The sequence below is a fragment of the Pteropus medius genome, unplaced genomic scaffold, assembly GCF_902729225.1.
Source record: "Pteropus medius unplaced genomic scaffold, Ma_sr-lr_union100, whole genome shotgun sequence".
Classification (NCBI taxonomy): Eukaryota; Metazoa; Chordata; class Mammalia; order Chiroptera; family Pteropodidae; genus Pteropus; species Pteropus medius.
The window spans coordinates 201,631-216,462 of record NW_024351732.1 but is presented as its reverse complement, the minus strand read 5'-3'; the positions used below and the strand labels follow the sequence as shown (position 1 = coordinate 216,462).

The 14,832-nt window shown below is 35.7% G+C and overlaps 2 protein-coding genes across 5 annotated transcripts in view; one reads left to right on the top strand and one right to left on the bottom strand.

Moving 5' to 3' along the window:
- Positions 1 to 6,571: 6,571 nt before the first annotated feature.
- On the bottom strand, positions 6,572 to 7,496 carry LOC120588984 (pre-mRNA-splicing regulator WTAP-like). Its single transcript, XM_039846405.1, is given in 3 exon segments — positions 6,572 to 6,632; positions 6,851 to 7,124; positions 7,127 to 7,496. Coding segments are annotated over 3 exon segments (510 nt in total). The 5' UTR covers positions 7,302 to 7,496.
- A 6,637-nt stretch (positions 7,497 to 14,133) lies between these two features.
- LOC120588922 (zinc finger protein 585A-like) overlaps positions 14,134 to 14,832 on the top strand; it is a 37,900-nt gene continuing 37,201 nt past the window's right edge. For 3 of the 4 annotated variants that reach the window (XM_039846240.1, XM_039846239.1, XM_039846238.1), the window contains exon 1: positions 14,136 to 14,633. The gene's annotated coding sequence lies outside the window, so the exon portion shown is untranslated. Of the gene's footprint in view, positions 14,634 to 14,832 lie in introns of all 4 variants that reach the window. The other variant, XM_039846241.1, reaches the window with a different exon arrangement.

The window sequence follows — 14,832 nt, the reverse complement described above, 5'->3', positions numbered from 1 at the left end:
AATTCTAAATCACAAATGGGGATCAAAACAGCAGACTCCAGTTTCAATGAAATGAAAGAAAAGAAAACTCCATGAACTCCAAAAAACAAGAGTGCTTCCTATTAGAGCTGAGGTTAGATAGAAGCAGGTCAGAGGATTAGGCCTGCTTAGCAGAGGTGAAAAGGAGTGCTTAGGAGCTGGTGAAGCCTATTAGAGAAGACTCTACAAATAGGAAAAAGATCATTCTGCAGGACAGCCAAAGACCCCCAAGTGGGTACTCAAGCCCTACACCCAGAGTCAAGAGAGGATTCTTGACTCTGCGCAGGAAAAAATTTAAGCGTGAACCAGAGTTAGAGATCAAAGGAAACTTTATTAGAGAAGTCATACCACTCCACAGAAAGAAATGTGGTCTCCTCTCAAAGTCAGAGAATGAGACCCTGAATGTTTGGGGAATTGGGTGTATACCTGTTTTCCTTTCAGGGTATGGGTATGCAGCATTAAAAGCATGGGGAAATAGTTGTTAGTAATCTCAGCAGGAATCTTCCTGTAGGTTCCCTGTGGTCTGATTATGTTGATCTCGTGTCTAGATGCAAGTACCAGGCTCCGAATAGAACTTGGTTTTAATATTTGTATGGTTCTCATGCCTCTTTCCTATATTAATTCCAGAAAGAGGAGGAGCTTATCTTGAAGAATAAACTTCAAAGAGGAAACTGCCATGAAGAAAGTAGAGGTCAAGCAGGGTGATATAAGATAAAACCATGAGCTGAGATCAGGACAGTCATATTTAAGGGAAAATTGATCTGGAAAACTAAAATATGTCTCAGTTTTGACCAAATTTATTGGTCTGTAAAATAAAAGAAGACTCTTGAGCATCCAGAGAAAATCTCAAATTGCTTAAAGGAAAGAAACTTGGACAAGTTGTTTCTAATCAATAATATTTAACACCAGAAATCAGTGAAACGAAAGGATGAGAAAGAGTGAAAACAAGATTGTTGTTCACAATTCAGTTGCAATTCAGGCATTGGTATAATTTAAGGTCATCTTAAAATAAGGATGTGAACTAGAATGACGAGACCCAGGGGCAGTAATATAAAGGATAGGCTGGTTTATGCTAATAGATCAAACAGACAACCATTAAAGTATAAAAATGGCTGAAAACAAAACAAACAAAAAACCCCTCACAAAAGTATTGGGTAAGCCTGGCATGAATAGAAGAGAATGGAAGAAGTAAATACAATAAGTATATAGGACTTGATAGAGCAGCCTTTGCACGAAAATTCTTTAGCACAACTGTCCATGCAACTATTACAGAGATGAAGGAAGAAAAGACCTGTGGGGAAGAGAGTAAAATGTGAAATAAAATGGCTTTTTAGGAAAAGTGTATTCTTCACATTATGATGGCCCTAAAATTCGAATCCCAGTTCTGAATATTACCTTTATTACCTTTTTTGGCCTTGAATAAATGATTCGTGCTCTATGTAAAACATATTTTACACATTAAAAATCTGGAATAAAATATAACCACAAAAAAATTTTTTAAGTATTCGAAGATCTACCCTCTTCAAAATTCCCCAAAGACCAGGTGTTATTAAGAGCACAATATGCCTGAGATACTTATGCTTAGTGAACTAAGTCAGGCAGAAAAATTTGAGAACCATATGATTTCACTCATATGTGGGATGTCAAACTGAAAGCAAACAAGACAGGCAAACAAAAACTCATAGACACAGACAACAGTCTAGTAGTTAACCAGAGGGAAAAAGGGTCAAATATATGGTGATGGAAAGGTATTTATTTGATTTTGTGTGGTGAATGCACAATGCAATATACAGATGATGTATTATTGGATTATACACTTGAAACCTATATAATTGTATTAATCAATGTCACCCCAATAAATTTAATTTAAAAAAGGAATACATTATGCCAATTTTTCAATTAATAGGTGATTTATATGTTATATAAATTCTTCCAGGGCCTGGAAGCAAAATAAGAAGCTTACCAACTTATATAACAGGTCAACAAAACCATGATATTTAAATGGGATAAAGTGTATGTTATGTCTGAATTGTGTATCCCACCCCCTAATTCATATGTTGAAACCCTGACCCCCGATATCTCAGAATATAACTTTTTGGAGATAGGGCTGTATTAAACTGATGATTAAATTAAAATGAGTCCATTAGGGTGGCTCCTAATCAATCTGACTGGAGTCCTTATAAGAAAAAGAAATTTGGACATGCAAAGAGACATCTGGGATACACATGCACCAGAGAAAAATCATGTGAAGACATAGAGTGAAGGCAACTGTCTGTAAGCCAAGGAGAGAGGCCTCAAAAGAAAACAAACCCTGCTGGCACCTCGATCTTTGACTTTTGGCCTGCAGAACTATGAAGAAATTAATTTCTGTTGTTCAAAACAACCAGTCTGTGATATTTTCTTATAGCAACCTTAGCAAACTAATACAGAGTACATAAATTAACATTGAAGACCAATACAAAGGATTCATGGTTACTTATACAGATGTACGAATCCTAAATAGGAATTAAAAAATCAAACCTACCACTGTATTAGCATATTACCACCAAATAAGATAATCTATCCAGATTGTCTAAGACCTAATCTACTTCTAATTAATGATATATCTACGGTATCTAGAGTCTGTATATCCAAAATTTTTTTTTAAATTCTTATTTATTTACTTTTATTAAATTTATTGTGGTGACATTAGTTAATAAAAATACATAGGTTTCAAGTGTATGATTCAAGTGTATGGTACATCATCTGTATATTGCATTTTATATTCACCATCCAAAATCAAAGGTCCTTCCATCACCATGTATTTGACCCCTTTTACCCTTATTCACCTACCTACCTCCTCCCCTTTTTCTCTCTGGTAACCACTAAACCATTGTCTGTGTCTATGAGTTTTTGTTTGCCTGTCTTGTTTGTTGCTTTCGGTTTTATATCCCATGTATGAGTGAAATCATATAGTTCTCAATCCCTTTTGTCTGACATTTCACTTAACATGATATTCTCAAGATCCATCCGTGTTGTCCCAAATGGCAATATTTCTTTTCTTAACTGCTAAGTAACATTCCATTATATATATGTACCAGATCATATTTTTCTAATCATCTATAGAAGGACACTTCGTTTGTTTCCATGTCTCGGCCTCTGTGAATAATGCTGTTACAAACATTGGGGTGCATATATCTTTAAAGATAATTGTTTTAAATTTTGGGGGGTAGATACCCAGAAGAGGGATTGTTGGGTCATATGGTAATTCTATTCTGAATTTTTTGAGGAACCTCCATACCAGTTTACATTCCCAACAACAGGATATAAGGAGTCTTTTTTCTCCACAACCTCTCCAACACTTGTTACTACTTGTCCTGTTGATGATAGCCATTCTAACAGGTGTGAGATGGTATCCCATTGTGGTTTTGACTTGTATTTCCCTAATAGCGAGTAAAGTTTTGAATCTTTTCATGTTTGTTGTCCATTTATATGTCTTCTTGGGAAAAGTGTCTGCTTAGGTCCTCTGGCCATTTTTTAATTGAACTGTTTATTTTTTGTTGTTGTTGAGTTATATGAGTTCTTTATATATTTTGGATATTAGTCCCTTATTGGGGGCGTTGTTTATAAATAACTTCTCCCATTCAGTTGGTTACTTCTTGGTTTTCATTGATGGTTTCTATTGCTGTGCAGAAGCTTTTTAGTTTGATATAGTCCCAGTCATTTATTTTTGCTTTTACTTTCCTTGCTTTTAAGGTCAAAATCATAAAATCTTCTCTAAATCCAAGGTCTATGAGTTCAGTACCTATGTTTTCTTCTATGCAATTTATTGTTTCATATCTTATATTTAGGTCATTGGTCCATTTTGAATTAATTTTAGTATATGGCGATTGATAGCAGGCTGGTTTCATTCTTTTGCAGGTGGTTTTCCAATTTTCCCAGCACCGTTTATCGAAGATGCTTTCATTTCTCTATTGTATATTTTTGGCTTTTTTGTCAAAAATTATTTTCATATATATATATATATGAGTTTATATTGGGATCTCAGTTCTATTCCATTGTTCTGTGTATCTCTTTTTCTGCCAATAACCTCCTGTTATGATTATTGTCACTTTGTAGTATAATTTGAAGTCAGTTTGATACCTCTGGCCATGTTCTTTTTTCTCAGAATTGCTTTGGCTATTTAGGGCCTTTTGTGATTCCAAGCAAATCTGATGATCTTTTTGGTTCTGTTTCTTTAAAAAAAAAAAAAATGCCATTGGGATTTTGTTGAAGATAGCATTAAATCTGTATATTGCTTTGAATGCTTTGGAGATTTGAACTATGTTGATTCTTCCAATCTATGAACATGGAATATCTTTCCATTTCTTTGTGTCTTTTTCAATTTCTTTTAATAACGTCTTATAGTTTTCAGTGTATATGTCTTTCACATGCCTTAATAAGGTTATTACTATGTATTTTATTTTTGTTGCAATTGCAAAAGAAATTTTTTCAGTTCTTTTTCTGGAATTTCATTGTTAGTATATAGGAATGCAATAGGTTTTTGTACACTGACTTAGTGTCCTGCAACTTTACTGCATTTGTTTATTGTTTCTAACAATTTTTCGGTGGAGTCTTTATAGTTTTCTATATAGAGAATCATACCATCTGCAAGAAGTAGCAATTTGACTTCTTCATTCGCAATGGATGCCTTATATTTCTTTCTCTTGCCTGATTGCTCTAGTTAGGATTTCCAACACTGTATTGAATAAGAGTGTTGAAAGCAGACAACCTTGTCTTGTTCCTGAACTTAGAAGGAAGGCTTTTAGTTTTTAAGTATATTAGCGGAGTGTTTGTTGTATATGGCCCTTATCATGTTAAGATACTTTCCTTCTTTACTCATTTTATTAAGTGTTCTAATCATAAATGGATTCTGTATCTTGTCAAATGTTTTTCTATTTCTATTGATATGATCATATAATTTTTATCCTTTATTTTGTTCATGTGGTGTATCACATTGATCAATTTGCATATGTTGAACAATCTCTATGCCCCTCGCATGAACCCCACTTGATCATGATGTCTAATCACTTTAATGTATTGTTGTAGTCAATTTGCTAGTATTTTGTTTAGGATTCTTGCTTCAGAGATATTGGTCTATAGTTTTCTTTTTTTATGTTATCCTTACAAAGTTTTGGTATCAGGGTAATGTTGGACTCATAAAGTAAGTTAGGAAGTATTGCTTCTTCAATTTTTTGGAAGAGTTTGAGAAGAACAGGTATTAAATCATCTTTGAATGTTTGGTAGAATTCACTAGTGAAGTCATCTGGTCCTAGTCTTTTTCTTATTGGGAGGTTTTTGATAATTGTTTCAATTTCCTTTTTGTTGATCAGTCAGTTTAGATGTTCCATTACTTCATGATTCATTCTAGGAAGGTTATATACTTCTGTGAACTTGTCTATTTCTTCTAGGTTATTAAATTTGGTGGCATATAATCTTTCATAGTATTTTTGTATGATTTTTGTATTTTTCTGGTACCTGTCATAACTTCTTCCTATTTCATTTCTGATTTGTTTATTTCTGTCTTTTTTTCCCTCAGTGAGTCAAGCCAGGGGATTGTCAATTTTGTGGATTGTTTCAAAGAACCAGCTCTTCACTGCTAGTTGCATTAATTTTTTCTATTGTCTTTTTGTTCTCAATTTCATTTAATGCTCTAATTTTTATTATTTCCTCTTTCTGCTGACTTTGGGCTTCATTTGTCCTTCTTTTTCTAGTTCTTTAAGATGTGACGTTATGTTATTTATTTGGGATCTTTCCAGTAATGATATGAACTTTCTTCTTATTACTGTTTTTGCTGTATCCCAAAAGGTTTGATATGTTGTATTTTCATTCTCATTTGTTTCTATGTATTTCTTCTTTTAAAAAAAGCAAGGCACATTTAATTTAACATCAAGAGTGTGATACAAAAGGCCCAAATACAATGAAGGAACACATTCCCCCATTAACACCAATGACAATGCTCTTTCAACATGTGCCTGTTGAATGGAATACGGATTTAATGAATTTCACTACTAAAAAAATTAACTTATTGAGTCTCATCACAGCCAATATCCTTATACAATCTAACTGTGAAATGAATGTTTACGATGCTTCAAACAGTTTAAATCTGAAGTTCAATACCACACTTTCATGTTTATACAGTCCTCAATGGTAAAATATATGAACTACTTGTACTGACATCTATTAGTTGATTCTCTCATAACTATTAAGTTGTTTCTTAGCAAATAAATCTTTTAAAAAGGCAAAATTCACCTTATTTTAGTTTTGACCCAAAAGTTCAACAACAATCACAAAATCCACATTCTTATTGGCAAAATTGATATACAGTGTCTTTAAGTCACTATGTTCAAGATTAAGAGCAATGTATATTTCTTTTTTACATTTTACTGGAATTTACATGTTCAATTCATGATTTTAAATCTCTAAGTTTTCATTCCTCCAAACTGTCTGAAGACACAGTGTGCCACAGACTTAAGACTTCTGTTTCTCTCTCCATTTTCTTCAAACAGAAACATTTCTCAAGTGTCTACATGTTCTAGAAGGGGAATTTTTTAGAGGTGGCCACTTCTTCAGAATAGTCCAATGCCATCATGCCTCTGAAGCAAGGGGAGGGAGAAGAGAAATAAACTGAACCATAAGGTTCATCTGGTAAGTTTTACATTAACCATTACAAGCTGGATAGTATAAGAATGTGGCTTTTTTGGCTCAAAAAGTCTGAGTCTTGATGTGGAAACAAGTATTTGGGGGTCCCACCACAGCTCTCTTGCAGTGGGACTCTCAGGGAATTCTTGACTGGGGAATATGATTTGTTTGCCTATCAGGTGTAAACTTCCAGGCACTCAGTTCACTTTGGGCTTGTTCCAGTTCATCTATAGTCTGCTCCAGTTCACCTTTCATTTTTAGGAAAAACAAATTGATTGCTGGGTCTACCATTGTTGATCTCAATTGGGCAACACTAGGTTGCTGGACTTGCTTGAGGTACTGGATTTGAGTAGTACACTTTTGCATCTCTTGCTCCTTGGTTGCTAGTTGCATTACAAAAATGTTTCCTCTCCGTACAGACTCTTGCTGTTATTGCTTTAATTTTCCTCTGACTCTCTTAAGCCAGTTACATTACTATAGTTGAGATCTGTATACTTGCCCTCCAAAGCTTGCATATATGCTTCATATTGTTTGCATCGTAGAATTAACTCATCTTGTGCCATAACTTTGAAGTCTGTGTTGCTCAGTTGAAACTTTTTGGCAAGAGGTTCCTCATTGGTCATCTTGAATCCTCTCCAGATGGAGGCTGCGTGGGCCCTGTCCAGTCACATAGGCCCAGGCTGCGCTGCCTCAGGGCCCTGTGCTTCTCCTCCCACTGTAGCCCTGACACAATCGTTTGCTGTTTCTATGTATTTCTTGATCTCTCCATTTAGTTCTTCTTTGACCCAGTCATTCTTTTTTGTTCCCTTCTGGTTTTTAAAATTTATTTATTTATTTTAATTACTATCAAGTATACAGTACATTGGTTAGACATTTATATAATTTATAAAACGATCCCTATAATTGCTCCTTCTCTCCTCTGGTTTTCCACCTAGCCAATATATTAATGTTAACTGCATTCCCTATATCATGCTCCCCACCCCCATGACCATCTATCAACTACTAACTTGTACTTCTTTAACCCTTCACCCCATTCTCCCAGTCCCCCAAATCCCCTCCCTTCTGTCAGTCACCAAATTGTCCTCTATACTTGTGAGTCTGTTGATTAGTTTGTTCTTTTTGTTCCTCAGATTCTGCATACAAGTGAAATCATATGGTATTTCTCTTTCTCTGTCTGACTTATTTCACTCAGCATAATAACCTCTAGTCCATCCTTGTGACCCAGTCATTCTTTAGTAGCATATTGTTTAATCTCCATGTATTTGTAGTTCTTCCCGCTTTTCACAATTCATCTCCAGTTTCAAAGCATTATGGTCAGAGAAAATGCTTGGTATGATTTCAATCTTAATCTGGTGTTTTGGGATGGAAGACTCTCTACATGTGCAATTGGTCTAATGTGTTATTTAAGATTGATATGATTATGTGCAATTGGTCTAATGTGTTATTTAAGACTAATATTTCATTGCTGGTTTTCTGTTTGGGTGACCTATCTGCAGTTGTCAATGGGGTTTTTAGGTCCCCTATTATAATTGTTTTCTCATCAGTTTCTCCTTTCAGTTTTGTCAGTAGTTGCTTTATATATTTTGGTGCTCCCTGATTGGGAGCATGTATATTGATAAGTGTTGTGTCTTCTTTCTTATCAGTATGAAGTGTCTTTGTTTGTCTCTCATTACCTTTTTTATCTTGAAGTCTCTTTCACCAGATATAGATATGGCTAAATCCACTTTCCACTCTTTCACTTCGAGTCTATATTTGTCCTTGCAGCTGAGATGTGTGTCTGAAGGCAGCATGTAGTTGAGTCTTGTTGTTTGAACCAATCTTCTGCTCTGTGGCTTTTTATTGGTGAGTTCACTCCATTTACATTTAAGGTGATTATTGATATATGAGGTTTTCCTATAGCCATTTCATTTTTTGTTTTCTGGAAGCTCAGTGTCTCCATTGTTTCCTTGCCCTTGTTGTTATTTTAGTTTGGTGGTATTTTACAATTTTTCTTCCTATTCCCCACTTTTTTTTTTAATGTTGTGTGCCTCAGTTCTGGATTTTTTTTGTGTGTGGTTACCACTATGTTTATGTAAAAGAAAGTTTTGTACACACAGTAGTCCTTTTTCTTCTGTGTGATTCTTATATCCATTCCTCTTTGCAAATTCAAACCTTTACTCGCTCCCTTTTTCTGTTTTTGTTGTCTCGAATTATTCCTATTTATGCTGTGAGTTCATTTCTAAGTGGCAGCAGCTATTGTTTTCATTTCTTTTTAAAATGTTTTTTTTTAACCTCATTTAACCATTATGTAATATTTAAGTTTATAATATACTATTCTGAATAAGGGTTGCAATTTCCTGTTTCTGTCTGTCTGTTAGTCATCTTACTCAGAGTCTTGTATCTTTTTGTCTTTTTGTTTCAGGTAAAATAACCCCTGTTAGTATTTCCTGTACTGCAGGCCTTGTAATGGAAAATTTCCTCAGCTTCTGTATGTCTGAGGTCTTTATTTCTTATTCATATCTAAAAGAAAACTTTGCTGGATGCATTATTTTTAGCTGATAATTTCCCTCTTTCAATAGTTTGAATATTTGATTTCACTCTCTTCTAGCTTGTAGAGTTTCTGCTAAAAAATCCAATAATAATCTAATGGCTTTTCCTTTATAGATTACCTTCTTCTTTTTCCTGGCTGCCTTGAGAATTCTTCCTTTGCATTAATTATTGATGGTTTTCATATAATGTGCCTTGGTGAGGCCTTTTGGAATTGAGATAATTAGGTGTTCAGTTTGCTTCTTGGATTCAAGGATCCAGTTCTTTTCATAGGTTTAGAAAGTTCTCATCAATTATTTGTTTGAATAGACTCTCTGCTCCCTGTTCCCTCTCTTCTCCTGATATACTCATTATTTTCATATTGCTTTTTCTGATGGTGTCAGGTAGTTCTTTTAGAGTACTTTTTTTTTCACTCTCATGTCTTTCTCTTCTTCCACTTGTATCATTTCCAGATTTCTGTCTTGGATATCACTAATTCTTTCCTCTATCTGGGCAACTCTATTTCCTAAACTTGCTTTTTCATTCCTCATCTATTTTATTGAGTTCTTCAGCTCCAGAATTTATATTTGGTTCTTTTTGAAAGTTTCAATCTTTTGGTAAAGTATTCCTGTTGTTCATTGATTTTGTTTTTGAGTTCACTGAACTGTTGATCAGAACTTTCTTTCATCTCGTTGAGGTTTTTCAGAAGTGTAATCTTAAATTCTCTGTTATTTGAATTGCATATTTCTATATCTTTAAGTTTATTTTCTGGAAATTTTAAATTTTCTTTCTGAACTGCCATGTCACCTTGGGTTTTCATGGTGTTTGATAGATTATTTCTCTGCCTAGGCATTTATAGGAATGAACTCTGCTTTTTTTTTTTTTTTAAAGAAATTATTATTAAGTGTAGTGCCTCTTTAGCAGGTTGATAAGAGAAGGGTTTATTTTGTTTTCAGTAAGTGGTGCTTAAAGGGATCACAAGCCTCCTGTACTACCCAGGCCTCCAGGATCTCTGCTGGGCAAAAAAGCCCTTTATTTTTTTTTGTGTGTGGATATTCATTCTTCTGTGACCATGTCACCTCAATCTCATGGCTCCACCCACATAGAAGAATGGTGGGCAAATTTGTTCCAAGCTTCCTGAAGTCCCTATGCTGACCCAGCAGTCTAATGCAATGTTGCACTGCCTGAAGTGTCCAAGGTGCCCCTTCTAGGATCCGCCTCAGTAGGTGGGGGCAAGGTGGGTTAGGCAGGTTAGGAGAGGTCACTGGTGTGTTTGTGGCTTTGTTCTCCTCCCAGTAATGGCACCTGCCAGACTTCAGCTCCCTTGCCTCTGTATCTCCACCTGTCACTGCGATTAGCTGCAGTGTACGTCTCCTTCTCAGGTGTTATCTTTCAGTTCTTGGGGCTGTCGATACTCTGCTGCCACACTCACTGCTTGCTTCTTCTGGGGCCTACTGGTAGCTCTGTGAGGGTGGGAGTAGGTCGCCAGGCTCAGTGACTTTGTTTTCTACCTGGCAGTGGCAGTTGCTAGAACACAGCTGTTGCACTTCTGTATTCTGGTTTATCTTGGGAAATATTTTGTGTGTGCTTGAAAAGAATGTACATTCTACTGCTTTGAGGTGAAATGTTCTAAGAATATCAGTGAAATCCTTCTGGTCTAATGTATTATTTACTTGAAACAACCATCATTTACTACCTCACAGTGCCTATAGGTCTGATGTCTGTGCATGGCAAGCTGTGTTTTATGCCCAAGATCCCATAAAACTGCAATGAAAATGTTGACCAGGGCTGTGATCACATCTGTGGATCAAGGTCTTTTTCCAATCTAACTGTTCATTGACAGAATTTAGTTCTCTGTAGTTATAGTATCCTTAGTCCTGCTGCCACCCAGTGTTTCCTGTCACATGGCCCTCCCCACAACATGGCAGTTTGCTTCTTCAAGACAAGCGGAAGTTTCTCTTTGGCTTCGAATCTCTCTTCACAAAAGGTCTGAATCCTCTTTTATAAGGATTGCTTGCTTAAGTCAGGCTCATCCAGGATATATTCATTTTGATCAACAAAGAGTCATCTGATTAAGAATTTTAATTACATTTGCAAAATCTCTTCATCTTTTCTACATAGAACACAAGCTTGCCAGAGATTGGTAGCAGGAAAACTCTGAATTAATTAGTAAAGAGCATAACAAACCCAATATATACATGGCAAGAGATATGAACAGACATTTTATGAGAAACTCATATAGCCAATAATTAGAATAGTATGAAATATATGAATCATATGAAAAGAATTTCAACATATTAGTGATCAGGGAAATATAAATCAAGATAATATAATTTTATATTTGGCAAAACTAAAAAGTCATGTATCAATTACTCCTATAATTAAGTCAAGTGTTCTATGTTTATCTGTCCCAGTTTGTAACTTGTCTTTTCATTCTCTTTATTGTCATTGATGAACAAAGTCCTTATTTTAATATAGTCAAATTTATCAATCTTTTATACTTTTTGTGTTCTGTTTAAGAAATCTTCCTATTACTACAGATCTAAAAAATATTTGCTGATATTTCTTACTAATAGTTTTAAAATTATGTTTTTGATATTTGAATCATTAATCCTTCTAGGATTTGTTTTTGCATATGTTGCCAATTTGATTTCTTTTATGTATTTTTGGCTTATCCAGCTTTTCTTTGAGTGGCAATTTTTTCACTTATGTTTTCCTAGATAACTGTCTATTTCATCAAGGATTTCAAACTGATTATTCAAAATAACCATAGAATTACTGAGTTAATTTTTTTCTCTCTATAATAATGTCCCTTTTTCTTTCTGTTGTCTTCTTTATCTTCTCTATTTTCATCTTTCTTAAAAATGATTTCACTCTTAGAGAGAACCAGCTCATGATTTTATTATTTCTACTAGAGTTTTTCTTACTTATTTTATTAATATTTATTTATCATACTAAACCCTCCTTTCCAATTTCTCTGGGAGTATTTAATAGGACTTTAGTAGAATGTGACTGAATTAAAGCTTAGTTTGTTTCATTCTTCCTAGTATTCTAGTAAATGCATTTTAGAGTTTAGGTATTCTGGGTATCACTTTGGCCCATCTCTTAGATTTTTGATATGTAGTACTATTTTTTTCCTCTTAATTCTAAATAGTTGGAAATATTCCTTGTTTTGTTGTCTTTAACTCAAGAGTTATTCAGGTGCGATATAGTCTGATAATATGGTACATGTGATATGAGTTTGGAGGATTTATCATTTCTTTTATGACCTACTTTGTGGAGAATTTTTATGAGCAACCTATGTATGTTTGAAGAAATGTTAATTTTCTGGTTAAAAATAAAAACGAAATGTAAATATACAATATATCAAGCAAGTTATTGTTATCCCAATGTAGCCTTTTATCTACCTTTCTTCTATTTGATCTGTTTCTTAGAGATATGTTAGTTTGTTACTGTGATTGTGAAATCCTCAAATTTTCCCTGTTCTACCAGTTTTGTTTTTTATATTTCAGAACAATATTGTTAGATAGTGTTATATGCTTTTAGTAGCTGCATCTTAGTAAAATAGGGAATATCTTCGTTAATATTGTTTTGAAATGTGTATTATCTAATATTATCAGTACACCTGCTTTCTTCTTGATAATATTTCCTTGTGAATGACTTATAAATTACTTTCATTCTTTAATTTTTACTGTGAAATTTTCACACAAATACTAAAGGAGAACATTATAATGAAGTCTATGTATCCATCACCTGCTTTAACGTTTACCAGCATTCTATTATTCTTGTTTTATCCAATCTACTACTTCTCAGTGGAGTTTAAAGCTAATATTTGGCCCATAAATATTTCCATATGAATCTCTAAAAGATAAGGCTTTTAAAAACAAGCAAACAAATATAATTACATTACCAACAAAATTAACAGTAATTCTTAGGCCTCTGGTAAAAATATGTGCTCACTAATGGACATCCACAGATTTTTCCTTAGACCAGGCTTTGAGGGAAGAAAGAGAACCAAGAGTAAGCAGAGTCCAACCCTCTAACTGATCCTTTTTTTTAAGTTGAATCCCAGAGTGGGACATAAATGGCCTGAAGGTACCCAGCATGCCACAGCAGAGCCTACATCTAGTCTCCTCAAAACACCTTCCCCACCTGTTAGGACTAAAGCAAGAGTCCCAGTAGGTCATAGAACCTCCTGCCACTTTCAGGTAGAAGAACTTCTTGGCAGAGGCAATATTTAAGCTGGGTTTTGAAGAATTTTTGGAAGTTCACCAGGTTAAAAGAATTGCTTTTACAATCCCTCCACTCACAGCCACCCAAGAAGGAGGGATGGGGGAAGTGGGAAGCTCCAGAATTGCTATAGGAGAAGCTGAGGGAAGAGTCAGAAACTGGATTTCGAGCTTCGTTTACATAGTAATGACATTGTTATTACTTAGACTTTAATTTACACATAAATAAAAATAGCAGTTTTCCTTAGATGTGTTTGTCACACGTTGGATATATTAAAAATAATTATTTTTATTATTGCTTCTTACTATTGTTTTATTTGAGGTTGTTAGGGTGGAGGCTAATGGAGATTAATGGGGATTCAAATCTCTGTTGCTTCCACCAACCCTTCAGAAGGTGACACCTTCCTCTACTAGTATCTTTTAGGAGAGGACTGTACTATCCCGACCTCTACGCTTTTTTCCCCTGGTGGTTTTTCCCATGAAAGGATGAACTACCCTTTCTGTAAGGGACTGCTCTTTTTGACATCTGTCTTTCCGCGCGGTTTTCGCCCAGCCAATGACTCTCATCCGCCCTCTCCGTATTCTTCTTGCGTAAACCGATTGCTCCAAAAACCGGATTGTGCCATCCTGACTTCTCCCCCGTGATTACTCCCAGGATCCATGTAACACGCATATAAGACGTCTATCCTTCTCCCTTGGTGATTTTTCCTTCCTGGCTCCTCTCTTCCCCAGTGGTTTCTCCCAGCAAATAACTGCTCTCCGCATACTGCTGAATACCAAAGGGGAAATTTATAGAGCGCCAGACTGCATCGCCAATACCTTCTCCTTCTCGGAAGCCTGCTTAGACGAGGGCTACACCTCTACATTTTACGCAACAAACCCTGCCTCACTCTATGAAAACCGGCAGGCGGCCTATTCCTCTGCTTTACGGAATGGACACGTTTCCAAGATGGCATCCCGCATGCAGAAGCACCGTTTGGGAGCGGCCATGTTTCCTGCCTGACAGCGCCTCTTACGGAAACTGCAATGTCCAGAACTACGTATCTCTGCATTGTTGATTTGGCTGAATGCGGCATTCGTGGTAATTCAGAGCATGCGGCATACCGAAAGTCCATTAGAGGCGGTGCTAGAGGTCGAGCCGGAAGCGGAAATGGCATTCGATGGCTTTTCGCCGCTGGTTCCTTGAGCTTGTCCACATTTTAATCCCATGAGCTCTCTAAGGTGATTTGGGTTCGTCGTAATTAGGGATCACGAGGGGTCAGTGATTGGGGAGGGGCGTTGTTCCAGTAATGGTGGTTTTTGGGATCAGTGACGGACGGTCTGTGGCGTCCGTTGATGTGTGTCTGTGAGCTCTGGGAAGGCGTTTCTTGGGGCAGTGATGGAGATCTCTGAGTGTGGGATTTGTGGGCTCAGTGATGGG